Source organism: Chaetodon auriga, chromosome 3, assembly GCF_051107435.1.
Source record: "Chaetodon auriga isolate fChaAug3 chromosome 3, fChaAug3.hap1, whole genome shotgun sequence".
NCBI lineage: Eukaryota > Metazoa > Chordata > Actinopteri > Chaetodontiformes > Chaetodontidae > Chaetodon > Chaetodon auriga.
The window spans coordinates 25,230,047-25,251,365 of NC_135076.1; the positions used below are offsets into that span (position 1 = coordinate 25,230,047).

The 21,319-nt window shown below is 45.3% G+C and overlaps 1 protein-coding gene across 4 annotated transcripts in view; it reads left to right on the forward strand.

Annotated features, from left to right (window-relative positions):
- lnx1 (ligand of numb-protein X 1) overlaps positions 1–13,278 on the forward strand; it is a 33,271-nt gene extending 19,993 nt beyond the window's left edge. For 2 of the 4 annotated variants that reach the window (XM_076726425.1, XM_076726427.1), the window contains 9 exons: positions 1,481–1,734; positions 3,419–3,574; positions 5,643–5,851; positions 5,937–6,365; positions 7,745–7,879; positions 9,712–9,889; positions 10,985–11,231; positions 11,978–12,136; positions 12,242–13,278. In XM_076726425.1, coding sequence (XP_076582540.1) covers positions 1,481–1,734; positions 3,419–3,574; positions 5,643–5,851; positions 5,937–6,365; positions 7,745–7,879; positions 9,712–9,889; positions 10,985–11,231; positions 11,978–12,136; positions 12,242–12,377 — 1,903 coding nt within the window. In that variant the 3' untranslated portion in view covers positions 12,378–13,278. The remainder of the gene's footprint in view (positions 1–1,480; positions 1,735–3,418; positions 3,575–5,642; positions 5,852–5,936; positions 6,366–7,744; positions 7,880–9,711; positions 9,890–10,984; positions 11,232–11,977; positions 12,137–12,241) is intronic. The other 2 variants (XM_076726426.1, XM_076726428.1) reach the window with 1 other exon arrangement.
- Positions 13,279–21,319: the final 8,041 nt, after the last annotated feature.

A 21,319-nucleotide genomic window follows, 5' to 3' on the forward strand; every position in this document is an offset into this window, starting at 1 on the left:
ACACACACACACATGCAGGAGCACATGCACTGCATCACAGTGTTTGTGTCACAGAGCTCAGAGTGGGATCAATAGGTACTTCAGCTCTGTGTAATGCTGTACCGAACAGTGAGATATAGAACCCACTTTGGGATGAAATGATTTTCCCAGTGAAATATGGACAGAGAGCCTGACCCGCTCTGACAGCTGTGTTATTGAGACAAAATGCTGCTTCTACTGATGTGGTGCCCCGAGGGGGGCAATGGCCTCCCTGGGCTCAAACGGCTCCTCAGCATGTAATCTTGTGTCTTTTGTGACTCCGCAATGACGGCCACCATTTTACCTTGCTTTTCCTCAACCACTCCTTTTTTGGCTTAGTCCCGTGCATGTATGATCCAGTGGTACAGCACAGGAGAATGGATGCCACTCCTCTTGTTTTTCTGAGCTACTGTTGAAGTGGAGCCTGGGTTTGATCCAGCTCATTAAAACCCAGTTAATGTTTGTGCTGATGGCTCCGCAGAGACAGCCGGAGAGACAAGCCAGTGTTATTCCTGCCTCTGATGAAGCGTCAGCTCAAAGCCTTTATGGCTTACAGATGGAGGGAAATTCTCCAACAATACAACACCCTTCTCTGTAGGGATATCTTTAATTCACACACAAACATTCCCAATTTAATAATGTCAGTGTGAAAAGCCTTTTATGGTGTGTAGCATAATATGTGCATGAGCGTGTGCACGGGCGTGTATCTGTGTATGTGTGTGTGTGAGATGTTGTGGTTGTGGTGTTGTTGACAGGGAGGAGACATCTGGAACTTAGGAATTAGACTTGTTTTTGAGAAAAACAACATTGAAATGATCTCTGTTTTATATTCAAAGGTGTCAGATATCCACCCTCTCTCCCCCCCGACGGGTGTTTTTTTTACATTTGTATTCAATCATCTGTCGGATGTTCACGCTCACAGCCACAGAGAAAACCCATCCTACATGTGATTACAGATACTGTCATAAACACAGTGTGCAGGTGACACTTTTTTTTTATTTATTTTATTTTTTTCATTTTGTGAGCAAATATGACATTTCTGGTACATTCTCAGAGAGCTGCTGCATAAATCCAAAGTGAGAGCGCCAGGAAATATATCCTGCCACAGCATCTGTTGTTGTGGCTCACTGTACAGACTGTGTGGTATCTCAGAGAGGTGCTGTTTGAGTGTTGAGGTCAGATAAGCAGTCTTTGTGTGAGGCAGTCCCAAAGCAGAAGATAGAGGTCAGCATGCGGAAAGCCTCAGGCTGGGGGAGATGCTGAAATCTGCTCACGCTAGTCTTGAGAATGTGACCTTTTTGTCTGATGTTAACATGGACTGGTTGACTGCTGCAGTTACAGAATCAGAGCATCCTTTGTCAGATCATTACTGTCATCATTTCATCTGCATGTCCAGTATTAATTGCACCGTGCCGACTGTGTAACTTGATTTTGAGCCTAACATTTTCACCCCTGTGTGCAGGTGCAAAGGGGCCTCTCACTATGGCCTCTCAGCAGACAGGAAGCGACGCTCGCAGGAGGGAGAATGCACCGACAGCACGTCAGAGCTCACCATCGCCACGCTGCCCAACGACGGCCCCACCTCCGCCGCCGTGGCCCTCCTGTCGGACGAGCCCGGTCTGGTCAACCCCGCCTTCGACCCCAGCATGGAGGACAACAGTCAATCAGGCAGCACGACAAGCCTGGCCGCCCGCAGCAGCACCAAGAAGAGTGAGTGTGAGTGGGCGAACGGATGGTTGTGTTTGTGCGTGGTCATGTTCAGTCCTGCATGACGTTACCCTGAAGTTGCCTGATGAGAGAGGGACTGTTTTCCAGAGTGACAGATTGAAAATCAATAGAGAGTAGAGAGCTCTGTAGTCACAGTCTCCCAGTCAAAACCAGATGCCCGTGATCTATGTTCAAATGCTGTATACATTCACACCTGCAGACTTACACTGTATAACCGAGGTGCTCGTTCAACCTCGAACACAGTCTTTGTTCTCCCTAATGGTTTCTGATGGAAATTCTATCAGCCAATTAGCTCCACTGCCTTGTTTTTTTTCCCCCACAAATCCATAAAATCTCGCTTTGTGGAAAACAGTTGAAAAACAGAGAGAGAAAGTCACTGAGAGGGCAGGTACATTATGCAGTCAAGGAGAAATGGAAGGAGAGATAGGTTAAATATAGCTGATGCAAGTGTGTGTGTTAATCCCCAATGACGTGAACACCCCTCTCACTCCATTTCTCCCACCTGTGAAACCAGGGAGCAGTCACGAGTGCTCCTCTCTGCCCCTCCACCCCTCTCCTCGCACCCCCTAACGTGAGTACACCCAGGCAGTGGGGACACCAAATGACGCTGTACCAGCACTTTAGGCCCGGCCAGCTGAGTGCCCACCACCACCACAAGCGCCACTACTGCTGAACAAGCTGTCAGCTCCAGAAGCGGCTGGCGCTTTTAAAGAATAATGTGGCTGTCAGGAGTCCTCGCATCTCCCCGAGCCCGCAGAGGGAGGGAGGGAGGGAGGGAGCGAGGGAGGGGCGCTGCAGAGGCTTGCTGCCCCGTGCTCGGTGCAGCCAGGCTGGGGCTGCTGCCTCTCCACTGCAGCCTCCTGCAAACTGTCTGTCTTCTTCTAAGAAAAGCAAAGTACCAGACAACAGTCTCTCTGGGAGGGTCTCTTTTGGACGTGGTCACTAGAGTCCACGGTGTGTTACATCACTGCTGCAGTTACGCAACCATGTAACTATACACAGCACGGATTGGGTTTATTAATTAAAGAGCTGGTTGAAAGCAGCTCCTCTGTCCACAAAAATGGCACAATATTTGAGCTTGTTGAAAGTAGCTCAACAAATAAACCTCAGAAGAAAAGGATGGACTGGAGGCAAAAGCACAGTCTCTTCATTCCTTTCAGTGAGACCACTGCAGTGACACAGTGGGTGCCCCTGCTCTGGAAAACAGCTTTGCCTGGCTCAACTTTTGCCTTAAAGGTACACTGTGTTTTCTTGTTAGGCTGATTTTGTTTACGTTCTTGTTTACTAGGGAACCAATACACTGGACTGGTTTCACTGGTATACTTTCAATACAATGCAGTTTCATCCAGCACTGTTTGTTTCACTTTAATCGAGGCGGCAATGATTGCTGAAACTTACCACAGTTGTAAAATCTTGTTTCATAGTACTGGAAAACACTGTGCACTTTAATCGCATCTGGTAAGCCTTAAAAATGATGGTTTTAGTATTCAAACAGGACGTCCTCGCTCATACAGGTATTTCATCTCCTCACACACCAACACAGATCTGAAAGAGTCGCTAAGCCTCAAAGAGGCGTTTGATTGGCTGTGAGGAGGCAGATTCAGACATGTCCGGGCATGTTGAGGGTGAGGTAACCTATAAAGTGCCTCTCTTTCTCCCCTCTCCTCTGCAGTCAGAAACTTTGACCGGTCTTCAGTGAGGAGCCGTTCCTTCAGGAGGTTGAACCGGGCATTCAGTGTCCTACGGAGGACCAAGAGCGGCAACGCCGTGAGCAATGAGACATCTGAAGAGCGAGACAATGCCAGGAATTCCAGCGTGCCGCAGGAAGGTATGGATCTGGACCCACGCACTGAGTCTTTGTTCCTTTGACGGGTATATTTTTGCACTTGTGTTGTGCTTTTTTGTGTCTGAGAGTTGTATGATGTAACTGCTGCATCCGCACTTTAGGATTCCCTGAAGAGGGTTCCGGAGAGGGCCGAGCGTGTGTGCGTGTTTCCAAATGTGTGTGCGTGTGATGTTCCCTCAGCTGTAAGAGGAGGATGACACGGGTGGGAGCCCGGAGTGTCACAGTAGCATATGTTTCTTTAATAATTCAGCTGCAGATTGCATAAGTCTGCTGGTGCATCGCTAGAGACGGATCAAGATGGAGAGTGGTAGCCTGAGGCACTCTGGACATGGCAGGGATAGGGGAGGTCACTGGAGACGAGGCTGCTGACGTCTTCTCCTCCATCCCACACTCCCCTCTCGAGTCTTCATCCTCCTCCAACACAGCCAGGGTCAACAGGTTTGCACCAACTTGATGGAGTGGTCCCCGGGGAGAGCAGCGTTCTCGACATGGCAGATCCACTAGATGTTATGTAGTAAAGAAAATCTACTCTAGAGATATTTAATGTAGTATCCACAGCCCAGCGCTCGTGATCTTTAAGCGGAAGAAATAAAGTCAACCATAAGAGAGCATAATTCTGAAGTAGAACTGCGGCATGATGGGAAGAGAATGGATGTGGTATTGCATTTGAATGGATGACGAATGATCAGGGACTAGATTATTCTCTGAGGCCATCACCGAGGAGGCTAAGAGAATAGATTAAATATTCATTGCCTGCTGCTGGAGAGACAAAGATAGACGGAGAGGACGGAGGACTGAAGTAGAGATAGATCCATACAAAATAAATGGAGGGAAGAGAGGATAGAGAAAAAGACAACAGAGGCAAGGAAACAAATAAAGGCATAAAAATGTCCCCATGGATGGAGGAATGGACGAGAAAAGGAAATGATGGGATGAAGAAAGACAGACAGTGAAAGGGTATGTGATGGAGAGAAGGAAGGCTTACATAATAGCTGCAGGTCTGTGTTAATGTGGTCTCCACCCTGGAAGCAATCTGCTGCGATAACGACAAAATATTGACTTTGGAATGGAGAAAGTGCAGCGTGAGTAGAACCAACGACTGAGGCTACGGAGCTAGAGACACAGAGGAAGACAGCCCACTGAGGGATAAGGAGAGAGAGACATTTTTCATAACCGAAGAAGAAGAAATACGATGAGGGATACATCTTCTCTGTCATTTACTGGCCAAGGCTGTTGGCCAAAATAGTCACAAAAGATCCCCACCCACCTCCTCACGGACCAGTCCAGGATGTGTCGTAATGCTGTTAAGCGTAATTCACCACTGGGCATGAGGGGAGGAGAGCACGCACAACTGAGATAAAACCAGCAGACAAATACACATTCCTCAGAAATGTTAAATGAGGTTTGTTTGCATAAATCTTACAGTTGGCTCAGTAAAATTCTGCATTTACTCTCATGACAGGATCCTGTGTTTGCTTGAGTCTTGGAGTGAAAACAAGTGAAAAAAATGTTCTACAAATGCAAAGTAAAATTCCTGGAGTCGTACCTTTTGTCACGCCTGTTGTGAAAAGCCTGAACAGATTTATTTCTTTCGAGAAAAGCGAAGAAGATATATTCCCTGATGGATTAACATTTTCACTGTGAAATGGTTGGAGTATGCGTGTGTATTTGTGTGCTTATTGTAACTGTACTTGCATCCCCGCCCAAGTAATAACCTTGTGGAAACGTGAAATAAAGGGTTTTCCCAAGCATACTTGCTACAGATGTATGTGACTAATGATACAAACATTGTGCAGGATGATCAGCCAAGTCAATTTTCCCTCTTGGCTTGTACGTTTGTTTTAGTAACCTGAGGGAGTAGAGACAGCTGGTTCCACTGCTGAACCTCTCCACCACGGTCTTCCACTCTTTCTCCCTCGATGTGTCTCTCTCTCTCCCACTTCCTCTGCTGTTTTATTTGGCTGTTGGTCAAATTTGGTTTTTCTTGTCATTGTACAGTGAAATTCAGAACTTAACTCAGCCTTTTTCTTCTCCCCACCTTCCTCCTTAGTGCTGGCTCTTCCTCAGCTGCATCACCTGATCCCTGACGGTGAACTCACCAGTATTAAGATCACGCGGGTGGACGCCTCAGAACCGCTGGCCATCAGCATCGTCGGTGGCAATGAGACCCCTCTGGTTCGCATCCTCATCCAGGATATCTACAGAGAAGGCGTCATTGCTCGGGATGGGCGCTTACTGCCCGGGGACATGATCCTAAAGGTATCACAGTCAAAATTGGTTTCACAAATCAGCAAGAAGCAATCCCAAGTCCCGTTTTTAAACTGCATCTCTGCTGCCCCGTCAGGTAAACGGCATCGACATCAGCAACGTACCCCACTGCTACGCCGTGGCAACGCTCAAACAGCCCTGCCAACTCCTCCGGCTAACCGTGCTCAGAGAGCAGCGCCATCGCTACCGCTCACATTCGCACAGCCACCCGCACGGCCACGGGCACGGCCACGATGTCGCCGGCGGCCATCCGTCTCACGGCCTCCCCCACCATCCCTTGAGGGATGATAGCATCCATGTGGTCCTGAATAAAACCACTCCAGATGAACAGCTGGGCATTAAGCTAGTGAGGCGGTCAGAGGAGCACGGAGTCTATATCTTTCATCTGCTGGAGGGCGGCCTGGCAGCACGTGACGGACAGTTGTGTGTCGGCGACCGCGTGCTGGCCATCAACGGGCACGATCTACGTTATGGCGCACCAGAACATGCTGCTCTGCTTATCCAGGTCAGTCAGCAGGTCTTTCTTTAAACACATCGATTTGACTAAGACAGCAGGTCTTTGCATTTCACAGAAAGCTCATAGTGATGGTCAAATGAGTCTGCATGTTGTCACAGAGCATAAACAACTGTGTTCTGTTCTTACTCTGAGTCCCCGAGGTATTAAAGATAATTGTGGTGATTCAGGCTAATTGTGTTGTGCTGTGCTGTTGTGTCTGTACTCACTGCAGTTAATAGTATTTAATTGTGGTGATTCCCTGATGGACCGGCCATGCGGCTGCCTCTGGTTCCTGGTTGATGCCAGTCAATGGTGGTGTGCTTGTGGTTAATCGTGGTTAATTGCAGTGTGTTTGCGGCTGACTGTGCAGGGTCTCTGGGCCCAGAGTTCCTGTCTGAGCAGTCTGACTGGCTCTTTTGGGTCTCTGTGGAGCCAACATGGCCTCTCAGAGCAGGCACTCTCTGTCAGAGATTAAGAACTGGCAGGGAAGAAATTAAATTAGTCCAATTAAGGCAATAATGGGCTGGACTGGCTAATTCAGGAGTCAGCTCTGTGTGACAGAGAACAGGGGAAATCTCAGAGGAACGAGTCGGGGGAGAAGGAAGCAGCCAGCCAGTCTGTGTCTACTGGACCATTTGCATGTGAATGTGTGAATCAGTGAAGCTGGACTGGCAGTTCAGTAGTAAAACCCCGATTCAAAAAAGGCTGGGACGCTTAAAATATAAGTCAAACAGACTGTGATCGTTTTTGACACAAACTGAAAACAGTACTGGGGAAGTTGTGGAATGCTCCAAACACACCTGTTTGGAGCATTCGACAGGTAAACAGGTTGATTGGTAACAGGTGATAGTATCATGATTGAGTATGAAAGGGGCTTCCTGGAAAGGCTCAGTCGTTCACAAGTTAGGATGGAGCGAGGTTCACATCAGAAGACTGATACAGCTTTCATATCCATCCACTGAACATAAGGTTACAGCCAGTAGCTGGTTAGCTTAGCTTAGCATAAAGACTGCAAACTGCCAGCCTGCCTCTGTATGAAGCAAGAAAATCTACCTACCAGCACATCTGAAGCTTACTGATCAATACATTATATTTGTTTCATCTGCACAAAACCAGAAGTGTCAAAACAACCATTCACCATTTAGGTGATTACGAGCCAAACCATTTCTACCAGTAACTTCCTGGGCTGTCTGCTGGCTGCCTGATGTCTCTCTTATTGTCATTTTTACATGATTTCTGTAGGGATTAAACAAACAAGATATAATGTTTTAATTCGCCAGATGTCGGCTGTAGCGTTTAATTCACCAGACATTAGAGTCTTCTTCTTTGCACGTCTTTTGCCTTAGTTTCATTTGTAACTCATGTCTAAACTTTGTGTCGCTCTCCAGGCAAGTGAGGAGGCTGTCCACTTCATCGTGTCCCGTCAGATCTGCCTGCCTACCCCAGACATCTTACAAGAAGCTCCGTGGGGCATGGACGGTCCCCCGCCATATTCCCCTGTGGACATAGAACAAACGCTACTGGTGAGTTGCATGCACGCACGCACGCACACACACAAACACACACACACACACAAACACACACACACACACACGCACGCACACAAACACGTGAGACAAGAGCATGGACATACATACATAAAGAGACTCCCCATCCCATGATAAATATTGTCATTCAGGTGCAAATGATCCATGAAGGCGTTATTCTCCAGTCAAAGCTGAGCATGTCATTAAGCAGTGCAGCAGGCAGCCTTCCCCTCTCACAGAACTGTTGCATCCACATCAGCCATCTTTTCCGCTGCACAGAAAACAGCCGCTCACCCCTCAGGATTTAGAGAATCTTCCATTATCCTTGGCTGAAAGATTCCTCCCAGTTCCTTACTCAACCTGCCAATATCTCTTCTTCTAACAATGAACGGCTCTGCCTTGTTTTTGATTTAAAGAGCGATTTTCTTCAGAATCACTGTTTTTAGCACAACGCGTATGATTTCAAATCAGCTTTAAAGGCAGCCAGTGATCATTCTGTAGAGCACTATCCTTTAAAACGCATTGTACCACATTTCAAACAGCATACGTTTTCACCAATTTATCCTGGAACAGAAGTACTTTGACATTCTGGGAAACACATATTTGTTTTCTTGCCGAAAGTTAAATTAGGACCCTACAGCCCTTTAGCATAGCTTAGCATAAAGACTAGAGACAGAGGGGAAACAGCTAGCTTGGCTCTGTCCGAAGATAACAAAATCCCACCAGCACCCCTAAAGCTCACGGAATAACATGTTATTAAAAAAAAAAATAGTCTGGCACACAAACCCCAAAAGAAACACACAGATTTTTTTCATTCACGCTTTGGTTTTTGTAGAGTATAAACTTCTCATCTAACTGTCAGCAAGAAAGAAAATGAGTGTATTTCCCATTTCTGTACTCTTCGTACTTCACGATTGACTCTTATGTATAATGTACAGTATGTATGATTACACACATAGTACACCATGCAGTACTGCACAGTACACAGTGTGGACAGTGTTCGTGCAGCTACATTCAGCGCAAGCTCAAGTGCTCTCCCCCCGTGAGCGCAGCAGAAATTTGTGAATGCTGCACATTAGCGAAACAGCACAAGCTACATCCCATCAGGCTCAATGAGTCCATGTGTTATTCATCACTACTCTACTCTTCCCTCGCTCTTCCTCGTCTGACACACAAACACACTCGCCATAAATAAAATCTCACGCGCTCTGTCCCACACACAGCCTCGGTCAACAAACCGAATCGCGCATCGCTGCGTCCGTGAATAAATCAGTTCCTCTGTATCCAACATGGACACAGAAAGAAGAGGCACTTGAGCTGCTTGATGTCCTATCTTAATAACGACCATATATTATACATTACCAGTTATGCTAATGAGGTCATTCATTAATTAGCAACTATGTCTATGTCATTGGACTCTTGTTCCCATAGCACAGCACGGGTGGTCTTCCTATGAATTCTCCAATCATTAAGGATCTACGGCAAGTCCCAGAGAAAACAGTCATTAATATGCAAATGTGCGGCTCCAAAATCCAATTAGATTATGTAGTGTATAGAAGGTGCCCTTGGTGTAACAATTAAGTTCATATCATGTTTGCTCCTCAGTTATTGTGTTTATAAGAATGTGGATACACAGCGGAAGACCCAAGACGCCACTGTGACAGCGTCAATTATGAATGTCCTGCATGTTTTTTTGTCTCCGACCACGGCAGCAGAACATAAATTAGTACATGGAATTGGGGCAAAAAACATCAATGTTGCTTTTAGATCTCCATTATTAATTTACTCTGCGCTGCAACTTCTCTCTCTGTCTCTTATCCCCTGCGAAGGACTCTTGTCAGAAGCCTGCATGCTATGAGAAGACAGTTACTCTGACTAAGGAGCCGTACGACTCCCTGGGTATGACGGTGGCGGGCGGCATGTCCAGCCGCGGCTGGGACCTCCCCATTTATGTCACAAACGTGGACTCTGATGGAGTGGTGGGACAGGAGGGCTCCATCCGCAAAGGTAATAATGAACTCCTGAGGAATCCCTTGATGTCTCTTTCCATTACTTACCTGCACACTCAATCTTTTAATGTAATTATCAGACTATTACTCATGTGTTTTATTACAAGGAGTGTCATGTTCAGCACCTTTGTGTAAATAATTACCCATTTAGTGGATGGAGTATTTGTTTCGTGAGGATGTCGTCTTCTGGAGCTCACATTATGGAAGGCAGACTGTCATGGATTTGGCTTTGATGATGAATATGTTGCATAAAACAGACGGAGTGATTGATGAACACTTAAGACTCATGTTTCATTATGAAGTTCATTCATCCAGCAGGAAAAGTCACTGCTGCTGCTGCTGTGGTTCAATGCCCCGCAAATTGGCTCTAACACACTTAAACAAAAACACAAACAAACATTAGCATAGCAGTACTAAGGACTCACTGTGCTCAAGAGGAGAATTGGTGGAGTACTTAATTATTTCATTATATGAAGTCAGTCAGCTCTGAAATAGAGCAAAACATGGAGCGGCACACAAATAATTGGATGTAATAGCGGCGGTCTATTGCCTGTAACGCAGCAGGGGAGTGAGAGATTTTAGCCCCAACTGGTGATTCCACATCACTGTATATCCATCTTACAACATGAACATATTAAGTCATTAAGCATAACAGCGGCGAAGAGACTTCATACAAACACAAATAAATGTATTCTCTTTGTCCCATGGATGGTTGATGCACATTGCTGTATTTGTATGGGACGTAGCCGCAGCAGCTGTCTCTGTTTGTGTGCTCATGAAACATGTTTGTGTATTGTAATAGACTATTCATTTCCATTTGCATATCTGCTCAGGGCAAACGTGTCCTTTGAGTTGTTTATTAGCAAGCCGGACTGCGCCGTCTGTTTTTCTTTGCAACACTTTCATCACTAGGAGGCTTTTTAAAGCACAGGTGGTGCTTGGTTTCCATCCCTTTGTGTTGTAGCAGGAAGGTTGCTGAATATTAAATAGGCAGATGATGAGTCCCTGTCCTGTGAGGTCTTTTGAAAAGCGTTTATCAGAGCAGCAACCGTGGGCAGAGGATGAGCTGTGCTGTCCGCTTCCTCCCCCGCAGGTGACATCTTGTTAAACGTGAACGGGGTGGACTTGACGGGGGTGACGCGAGGAGAAGCCGTGGCCAACTTGAAGAACACCTCCTCTCCCGTGGTGCTCAAGGTCTTGGAGATGCGTCCTCCGGAGGAAAGCCTGCAAGAGTGCACGTTGCCGCCCTGTCTCACACCCTCACCCACAGACAGCACCAAGAGCCCACTGCCCAATGATGATTACTCCCCACTGTGGGTGTCATGGCTGCAGCTACCCAGGTGAGCACCCCTTGATGTCTCTGTTTCCACTCCATGTACATTTTTCTACTTTCTCACTCCTTTTTTTCTCAGCCCAGTATAATTTACCCCCCCCCCCCCCGCCCACACACACACACACACACACACACACACACACACTGGTCCTTGTGACCTCCGCCAGCTGGTGCCAACTGAAATTTTGACAGAGCCAGCTGGGGAGAGAGTCCTCATTATACTTTCAAGCGAAGTCTTCAGCTTAAAAATTCACCACTGTTATATCAGTAAAACTTCTGAGAATGAGAAACTTTCCCTCGGATTGGAACATGTGAATTTATCTCACTACAGTGCGTTGTCAGGCAGACAGCAGTGTGCTGACAGCCATAAACAACACTGCTGCTTAAAGTGAAATAAAAATGTGTTTCTCCTCACACAATGAATTGATTAGGAGTCAAAACCAAGCGCAGTCACAATGGGAATGTAGTCTAGACCAGCGGTGCAACTAAAAGGATTTGGATATAATTTTCACTCAGCCCTGAGTTATCTTAACGAGAGTGATATAGAAGTCCAACTATTCCCATTGTTTCACATCTGCTGGGAGGAAAAGTCATGCCTTCAGTCGAGGAGCGAGCCAGGCCTTTGTCTTCCGAGCAGGGCGGCTTTCTGCAATCTAGCGACTGCACACATACTCACGATGGATATACAGTGTCTATAATTCAAAGATGCAGTTGAGAGATTAGTGTGTTTAATCTCACTCTTGGCTCATGCAGGCATCTCTACTGCTGCAAAGACATTGTCCTGCGGCGAAGCACTTCGGGCAGCCTGGGCTTCAGTATCGTGGGAGGTCAAGAGGAGGTCAACTGCAATCAATCCTTTTTTATCCGCTCCATCGTGGAGGGGACGCCAGCCTACAACGATGGCAGGATAAGGTATTCAGCCTATGAACACCAGACCGGCTTCAACACGACCTGTACATGACTTTTTTCCTTTATATATACTGACTAATTTCCTGACGGCCGTCTCATTCTCTGTAGGTGTGGGGACATCTTGCTCGAGGTGAACGGGAAGAGTACATGGGGGATGACCCACACAGCGTTGGTGCGCCTCCTGAAGGAGCTTCGGGGCAGAATCACCCTGACCATCGTCTCCTGGCCGGGCAGCCTGTTGTAGCAGTGCTCCAAGCCATCCAGCGCTGCTTCAGTAGCACTGACCAAGGAATGTGGAAGGCAGAGCTTTAGACTGGCTGACCACCCTAAGCTTGCGGTGTGGGAGAAGCTTAGAATAGTGCTGTAGCTGTATGGATATCTCACTTCTGATGGACAGCTGAGACGTTGCCAGGAGTTTGGAGAAGGACAAACATGAGACCGGATTGTTACCAGAGGTTAACTTGCCCCTCCAAGAACGCTGAACTGGGAGGATCCAGGACTGAGCCACTTCTAACTAGGATGTTTGGGTTTACCGGTTTAGAGGACGCGGCCCTTCTCTGGCACGGCACCCAGTGAGTGGGGTGGGTGGACTGAGAGGAGACACAACACGTTGCCAATTCCAGTAGTTATATATTAGGGTATGCGTTAAGTTGGACTCACATTTCTTTACTGTAAATGTTGGGTGTCTAAAAAAGTACTGATCCAAGCACTTGTAATACGTTTCTTTTGTTTGTTTGTGGTATGGCCTTTAAATATAGGCTCCATTCTGTTTGTACTGACAGTGGTTGTCATCTTCATCCGTTGACCTGAGGACACGTTGCCAAGTAGTAGTCTGTGTTGAGGTTTCTTCTTTTATTTCAGAAGCTATGGATAAATTATCAAACCACTGGCAATAAAAAATATAGTGAAAAAAAAAAAAAGGATCAGTGTGTTCATAACATGTTAAAAAATAATATTTAATTAGGTGACATTGTGGAGGCCTTACTAATTTTCTTACTTTTAAGAAAAAAAACTGACTTGGTTTCTGTGTATCGGTGGATGGTCTGGGGCCCATCTACTGTGATTCTGTCTGTCACGCTTCGGCCTGTGTAGTATATCTGATGGTACATTTGGTTAAATGATCAATAAAGTCATTTGAAAAGCGAGCGTTGTGTGAGAAGACTCATACTTAAAAGCCTTACTTCCACTCAACAAACACGACACCAAAAGCTGATGCAACATAAACATTTTGTAAACAGTATGTACTTAAAATGATCTTAAGTTTCTAATCAATTCCAGTTAAACTCGCATTTTCTGATGAAACATGCAGTAAATGCCACAGGGCAGTTCTTCTCATTAAACAGACTGAGAGACTGACAGTCAGTCAGATTTTAACTTCCTCTTGTTGGACTCCGTGTCTTCTCTATTTCTTATGGCCTTTTTGTGTTTTCGTCCACTCTGACTGTCTCTGTCCTCACCATCTTCCCTGCTACTCCTGCTGCAGCTGCTTTCACTGCTGCTGTTGAGGACACAGATGACAATCACATTATAAATCTGTCATCTTTCATTCTTTTGTCATATGGAGAGTGTGAGTGTGTGTGTCACTGTGAGACCTGCATGAGGGTTTTTGCCATCCGTCGCTTTGGTGTCTGTGCCTCTTCTCTCTTTGCTGTTCTTTTTCTCCACTGAATCTTTCAAAACTGTGCTGTTTGTGGCCTCGCTCCGTAGTGTCCCTGTGCCTCAGGCGCTCCTCCCCGCTGAAAAATACCATACACATATGCAGTGTATTTTTTCCATTTGCTATTGGTGAAACTGGAGGCTTTTTCTTTGGGAAATAATACAAAAGAAAAAAGAGCTCATGGCCCACAGAAAAGAGACTGCTGGCCTTTTTCCCCCTTCTCCACTGGGACAGAGATAAGTCAGAACTCAGGGGAGCAAAACCTTAACCACAGTGCCTGCTGCTCGCCTGCCTGAGCTTCTGCAGCTTCCCCCACCGGCCAAGACTTTGAGTAACAAAGAGCCCAACACTTGTGTCACAGCATGCCCTTTACATTAAAGCCAAGCAGCCGTGCTGCAGTATCCTCTAAGCTAAAAAAAAAAAAAAAAAAGAAAAAAAAAAATCTATTATTCACCGTAGGACCTGCAGTCCTGTGAGACCACAGGACTGATCATTACTTCACACCTTCTCTCCCCTCATATGACCTCTGAAAACACACATGCAAAAATATTCTCATGCAAAGGGCAAAGTGACGATGGAGAGAGAATATGCTGGTTTCACACACCTACAGCTCCAACAACCAAGGACGATCGCTGATAGCACAAATTGGTTGGAATGAACACTATGAGAAAGACTGTCAAATGCATAATCAAAGTATGCATTGGTAACATTTTACTTGTGAGCAGGATAAAAGAAAAACATTGTACCATGGGCATGTAGCATGGGAGTGCCATGAAAACAGATCACAGTGACGGGGTGCCATGGCGTAAAAACATTTGGGAACCACTGGCACAGTGTCTCATTTCAGTAGCTGCCTTCTTTGAATGATGCAGTTTATTACAGTGTGACCTTCAGAGGGCGTCTCTGGTGATCAGAGGCTGGTTGGCTGCAACACTGTCCCCTCCCGAAATGAGATTCACCATAACATCATTACCACGACTAGACTGACACTTCATTATGTTTTAGTTAATCAGTTATGCAAACGTTTCCACGAGCAGTATAAAAGACAAAAAGCTCAATGAAGGTGGCGCTGTCAGTTCCACTGCCTGATTCTACACAATGGGGATTATAGCAAACCAGCTAGTATAGCTGCTCTCCTCAAAACCATACTCTTCAGAATGTTACATCATGTAAATTGGATTCATGTGGATTTATATTGTAGGAAAACATCTTCCTTTTCAAGAGCAACTTCAGTGTTGTTGTTGTTGACCTTGTTTTATCAAAAGCAGTACGCAATACACAGGACTGCGCAGCACACACATCGATGGAGGAAGTAATGCTAATTCAGATTGGATGGTTAGAATCAGCAAGGGCTTCAGTTATAGAGGAGGGGTCTTAAAGGCCCACAGAATTCGCTGAATACAGATGATACTGTAGACTGTTAGATTAAAGAGAAAACCTCACAGTCTGCCAAAGGGGAATCTGTGGAGTGCGTATAAATTTACAACCGTCTCACGCTCCCTCACCTTAGAATAATCAACCTGACCTTTAAGACTCATCACACTGAAGGCATTTCTCTTGGCCAAAAGAGTATCATCTTGCTCAAAAAGGAAAAGCACAGACACTTCACTACAAAAGCAAACAGCTCACACATGGCTGGAGTAATTATTACCATTCACTTGCTCAACACAGAAAACAGAGAGAGCCTTAAGGGGCAGAGTTGTTGCAAGTACAAAGCTAAATATATTCAATATTTGCAGACAGCTCTTCTGTTAGCAGCGGGGATTAGGACCCAGGGCCCACATTTATTCTTGCTCAGAGCCATTAGCTTTAACACAGAAACAACCACCTCACATAACACCAAGAACACAGTCAAACAATTCCCAAGGAGACAGTGTTAGAAACAGTAAATTATAGCACAGAGGCCTCAGGATGTGTTTTCACATTTTATGATTTTATTCATTACTAGTTCCCAGGCCTGTCAGGGCGGGCAGTATCACAGACTTCATGAGATGCCTGAGCCTGTGGTGGTGTAATTTCACCCACTCCATTCCTCCAGTTATTTAACCGAGGAGCCCAGATGATTCAGTGAGCTACGCTGTGGATATGAAACACAATTTATGATTGACATAATTAACATGAAAGTAATATCTACAAAAACAAATAGGAGCTGCGGGTGGAGAGACAGAATGAAACATCTAATAACTCCTGGAGCAGGAGGTGTTGTTATATCACCTACATTAAGGTGGAAATTTGGTCACCAAGAGAAATGTAACTGTGCCAGTGTGGCCGCACTTTGGGGTCAGCAATAAGAGCTTTTCTGTAAAGGCGAGTTATTGTTCTCTCAAAGGTTATAGAATAACCTTTTTTAAGACCAAAATATAACTCAAATAACTCAATGCAACCTTATTTGGCCTTGCTGCCTCTCAGTCTATCCTCTCTTCTCTCCTTGTTTGGATTTCACTCTAAATGTGCATCAGAGGCAAAATGTATGTAAAAACACAGTGTTGTTTATTGAAGATTTGAATTGAGCTTAATCTTTATTTTAGTGACAGATTATGTTCAGAACACATTCATGTGAAAGAGGCAGAGCTGCTAGTTACAGCCATGACTGAATACAAGTTGCTGTAAAGCAAGAGAAAGCCGACAAATATTAACAGTAAGGCTCAGGCTATTATTAAGTGTGTGAGTTATTATCTGTCTTTGGTACAGAGTATTTTTGCTCTTCTGTCTGATGACGAACAAATCCATTGTGATAATGTGCCGCACATAAAAGAGTTAAAAGTCATGTCAAGACTGTTCCTGCTGCCAAAGCAGGAGGAGGAGAAGAGAGGGGAGAGAAAAAGTAGTTAAGGCCTTTTATTTCCAATTATCATCACAAAGTCATCTTATGTTATTCTGAGCTGCACCGATGCAACAAGAGCGTAAAAGCATCGACACTGTCAAGAATCTAGTCAGGATGAAAGAGCATGAGCAAGAGATAAAATGGAGCTATAATTGTCATTAGCTATTTATAGTGTTGAAAATATTGTTAGAAGTGGAAAAACAAAGTGATTGTACTGATCTATAAAAACACCCAATGCTTTTTATTTGTCCCTTTATTATAAAGTCAGTGCTTACTGTATGTCCACGTCAGGATCATGTAGGAATAATGAGTCAGTTTTTCCAGCGAGCTGATTGGTCGGTGGCTGAGCTGGTTTCGATCTGATCCTCTTAAGTTGCACAGGTTACCATGTTGATGTACTCCGCTTAAAAGTGAGCCAGAAAACCTGAGTTAACCTCAAAGCTAGCTGGCTAGCCCACTCATCTTGCTTCGAAGTTCAGGCCCTTGAAGAAGTAATTATTAATTACTATCAATTATCATTCTGCATCATTCTCGCCATACAAACCAAGCGAGTGATGACAAAATGATTCATGGCTGTCCATTCTAAATATGCATAAAGTTGGCTGGTTTAGTAGAAGTGTATTTTTTTCCCCTATACTGTTGCATTACAGTGTTTGACTTGTTTTCTTAATAGATCATTTGATTCAGCCAAATGGGCCACCACTGAATGAGGTCATTGAGGGAACCTTGGTTGTGTAAAGCCACCAATGCCAATCACTTTGCTCCAGACAGAACAAAGATACTACTTAGAAGCAATATTTCTGTGGGAGGGTGAGTGTAAAATCGAACAAAATTGGGGGCTCAGGTCAATTTGAACCAACAAAAGGAAAGACGTGCAAACTGCAGCTGAGCGTGTGAGAAACAAACATGTTTTGTAAAAGACAATCAGCACGCCGTGCCCTTGGGAAGAGGGCTTTAACCCACACAAAGCGAGTGAGTGAGCAAGTGTTGTTGGCTGTTAGGGGCGAGGAAAAGAAGATGAAGAGCAAGAAGAGGAATGCGTGACAGCTACATATGTGAAGACAAGACAGGAAGTGATGCTATATGTTTGATAAAGACAGAAAGTAGAGTTGAATGCAAGCAAGCGCAGTAGAATCAACATTAAAACTGATGAGTTACAGACGCCAGGACTGGCTCTGGAAAGAAATGACTTTCATGCATGAAGTTGAGTCAGAAAGACAAAAAGTATGTCACATTAAGGGCTGAGTAAGTTGGGTAGTGGGAAAAATAAAAACAGATGTAGGTGGAACAATATACAGGCCCCAAGACAGCCCCTGAAGCCAGGATAAAAGTGGCATCAGGCTCAAAAGCAGCAGAGGAAAATCAAGTCAAAGACAGGTTTTACTGTACCCCTCTCTGCCCACGGTAGAAGGAAAGAGGCAATTTGGGATCTTGCTATGCCTCCTAAATCTAAATCAAAAACCTGGAAGGCAGACAGGGCTGTTCCTCCAAATCACAAGGCTGCCATCAAAGTTGCATTGAGGAGTCTACAGGCAAGACTTATGAAACTTATGAAAATGTAACTCTCCAAATGTGTTCAGCTGAGGAAGAAAATCTCTGCTGTGCACTGATGCAAACTGAATGAGCCTGTTCTTGTTGACAGGTGCAAATTCGTTTTAAAGCTGTTAATGTTATTGCCATGCTTTTGCTGTTCCGAATTAGCGATGCCCTAATTTGGTTTCAATGCACTGCATTACAGCTACATTTTTTCAATTATCAGTTCCCGCTCCATATTCAGAGTCAGCTAAACCCTTTGTTAACGCTGAAACTAGCCTTACAGCATTTTCTAATGAAGCTTTTAGTCCAAGTTTAAGCAGGGAGACAATTATCATTTCATTTCTTCATCACACAGGGACTTCTCCACTCAACTGTCATCCAATGAACTTACTGGCTTATGCGTGCAAGCTTTTCTATCAACCTATGATCAAACCAGCTGAAGGCTATTTAAATTAGATTTACATTTCTTTGAACGTATTAACCGATGCCATGTGTAAGAAATAGACCAAGACAGAAAGTGGATGTTGCATGTTGCCATTGTCTTGTGCAAGTGTGTGCATATGTGCACATGAAGGCGGTGATGACAGAGTCTGAGGCAGTGCCAGCTGTAAAGATGAGAGCTACATTTATCATCCAGAGATGTGATCTGCAGTCGGTGTTGACCAAATGGCCAATCAGCTCCTCAGCCTACACCCACTGATGAAAGGGTGGAGGGTGTTGGAGGCAGGGGAAGAGGCAGAGGCTAACAGTATATCACTCACCAGATAAACGCGTGGGTGAAATTGTGAGCATTAAGCTCATGCAATCTGTTCGTGGTGGTGGTAAATCCGAGGCACGCGGTCACAACCACAGCTGATAACCAGCAGCCGACGCCTCGAGAGATGCCCTGCCACACTCCGCCTTGTGTGTGACTCAGCACAGGACATGTGGGCTACCCAGCACAGCTCCCGCATCAGCAGCCTAAATGCACAATGCAACACTCACACTGATCTCACCAATGAACAATAAGGGTGGCTAGCAACAAAGCCATGGAAGGCTCCATCTGTTTCTCCCTTTTTCACACACACACTACCCACACACACACACACTAAAAATGAATCCCTCCAGTTCCAATCTAAAAATAGCCAAGAGCACATTCATAAATCAATGTAACAGAAAACACATAGCCTGTACATACGAGCGTGTGTGTGACACGCGCAGTGTGATCATGTGACCAGAATGTAGGGCAAACACATCAGCAGAGCCCAGAAGGTGTGAACAGCACACACTGGACTCTGGGCCACAGCAGTAGTCCTTTGTGACTGTGACATGAGAGCAAATCTTATGGCATAAGAACCCAAATCTCCTGTGCATTCCCTGTGTGTCTGTCACGCACATGTGATTCACGCACTTCCTATCTGCAGTTAGCCTACAGCTTTCCAGCTGTCCCCGTGTCCCAGTTCCCTCATATGACCCACAAGACTGTTCTGAGCTTTTCATGCAAAACCTGAATCCAGTCGTCTAATGCACACAAATGCACCAGCAAGAGCTCACCGCTTTAAGTCGGAGAAGTGCTGAGAAGCAGAACAGCATATGAGAATATTTCAACAGAGCACGGTGCAGCAGGAGATGCTTCACTTTGTCATTTTTGTTATTTTGCACTTATTTTCATGCAAGTTCATTAACAGTGAAACTCCAAAACTTGCTGACACAGGAATTCATTGTTATCAATAGCATTACAGCTTTTCCAAAGACAGAATGATTTAGAAATCAGTCCTAATTTCAGTTGTACTCCACGTATTTTGAGATTTAAATATTCAGGGGCAATAGGCAGTCCCCAACTCCAGATCTGAGGCCAGTGCCTCGGTCAAGGGCAATGGCACGAGTATCCCTGATTCCTCTTATGTACACATTTCAGTGAGGAATGCTCTGTCACAGCAAAATGTCACGTTCAACCTTTCATACAGTGCGAGCCTTAGGTCAGCTGACAAATATATGAGACGGGGGGGAGAGATGTGCCTGTGTGTATCACTGTTGGCAGCTGCCTGTGTTGATAATAATTAAATAGACATCTGGCTACTGGTCAACGCTGAATGTGAAGAGAAAATGTAGGGCAGGATTTGGCTCGTGCATGCATGTGAGCACGAGCGTTTGAATACCCATACGGCAGCGCTCCGGCTGTCAGACTGTAGGGTAGTAGGGCACTATGCAAAATTTGGAGTGGAAATCAGATTGGCTCTTATCATGCGCGAACCACAGGGAAGAAGAGCTCAAGCTCCATGCAGCGGAGCAAACACTCAATTATTTCCTGGCAGTAGCTGGCGAATACAGCGACTTACTCCCTCATGTGGACTGGACTCTGGCCCATCTCATCCCTCCAGAACAAAAAAAACACACACACACACACACAGTTTTGCACATGCTGGCAATAATTTCTCCTGGCCTTGCAATAGTCTTGATTCCTGTCACAATAGTCTTTTGCTCTTTTGCAATACTGTGCATTTTCTCACAAATAGCTGGTTATATTATAGCTATCAGCTGGAGATATGAGAGGAACCACTCGTAGCCTCCCAGCAGCAACTTTTCCCCCTCTCTCTGCAACAATGGACACAAACAACATACTCTGACTTTATGGTGCAACACAAAACACATGGGGCTACATATTAAACTCATACTAAGTCACTCTGAGAAGTAAATAATTAGTGCAAGGCCACACAAAAACCAAAAAATTTCCAATCCCTTGTTTTCCCCGTATGCGTCTTCAGGAGCAACAGCAACCACCCTGCTACTATACTGTCAAGCTGAAATATTACCCAGCACTGATGCAAACACCATACTCTGCACTCATCTCCTGTCTCACCTGGCAAACAGACCGTTTCCTCCTCCTCCTCCTCCTCCTCCTCCTCATTCTTTGTTCTGTTTTTGTCTTTCTCCTGAACTTTTCAATCACTCTACAGCAAATGTTGACTTGCTGTATACACATGTACGTTCCTGTGCGTGTGTGTGTGTGTGTGTGTGTGTGTGTGTGTGTGTGTGTGTGTGTGGGATCGCTGGGCAGGCTGTGAATGGACACATATTGAAGGAGCCCAAAACAGACTGGATAGCTGGACCAGAACCAATGTACTATATGTTGCCCAATCCAGGAGGCCACAGCTGCTCAACAGACATTTGCAATTATCCACTATAGAGG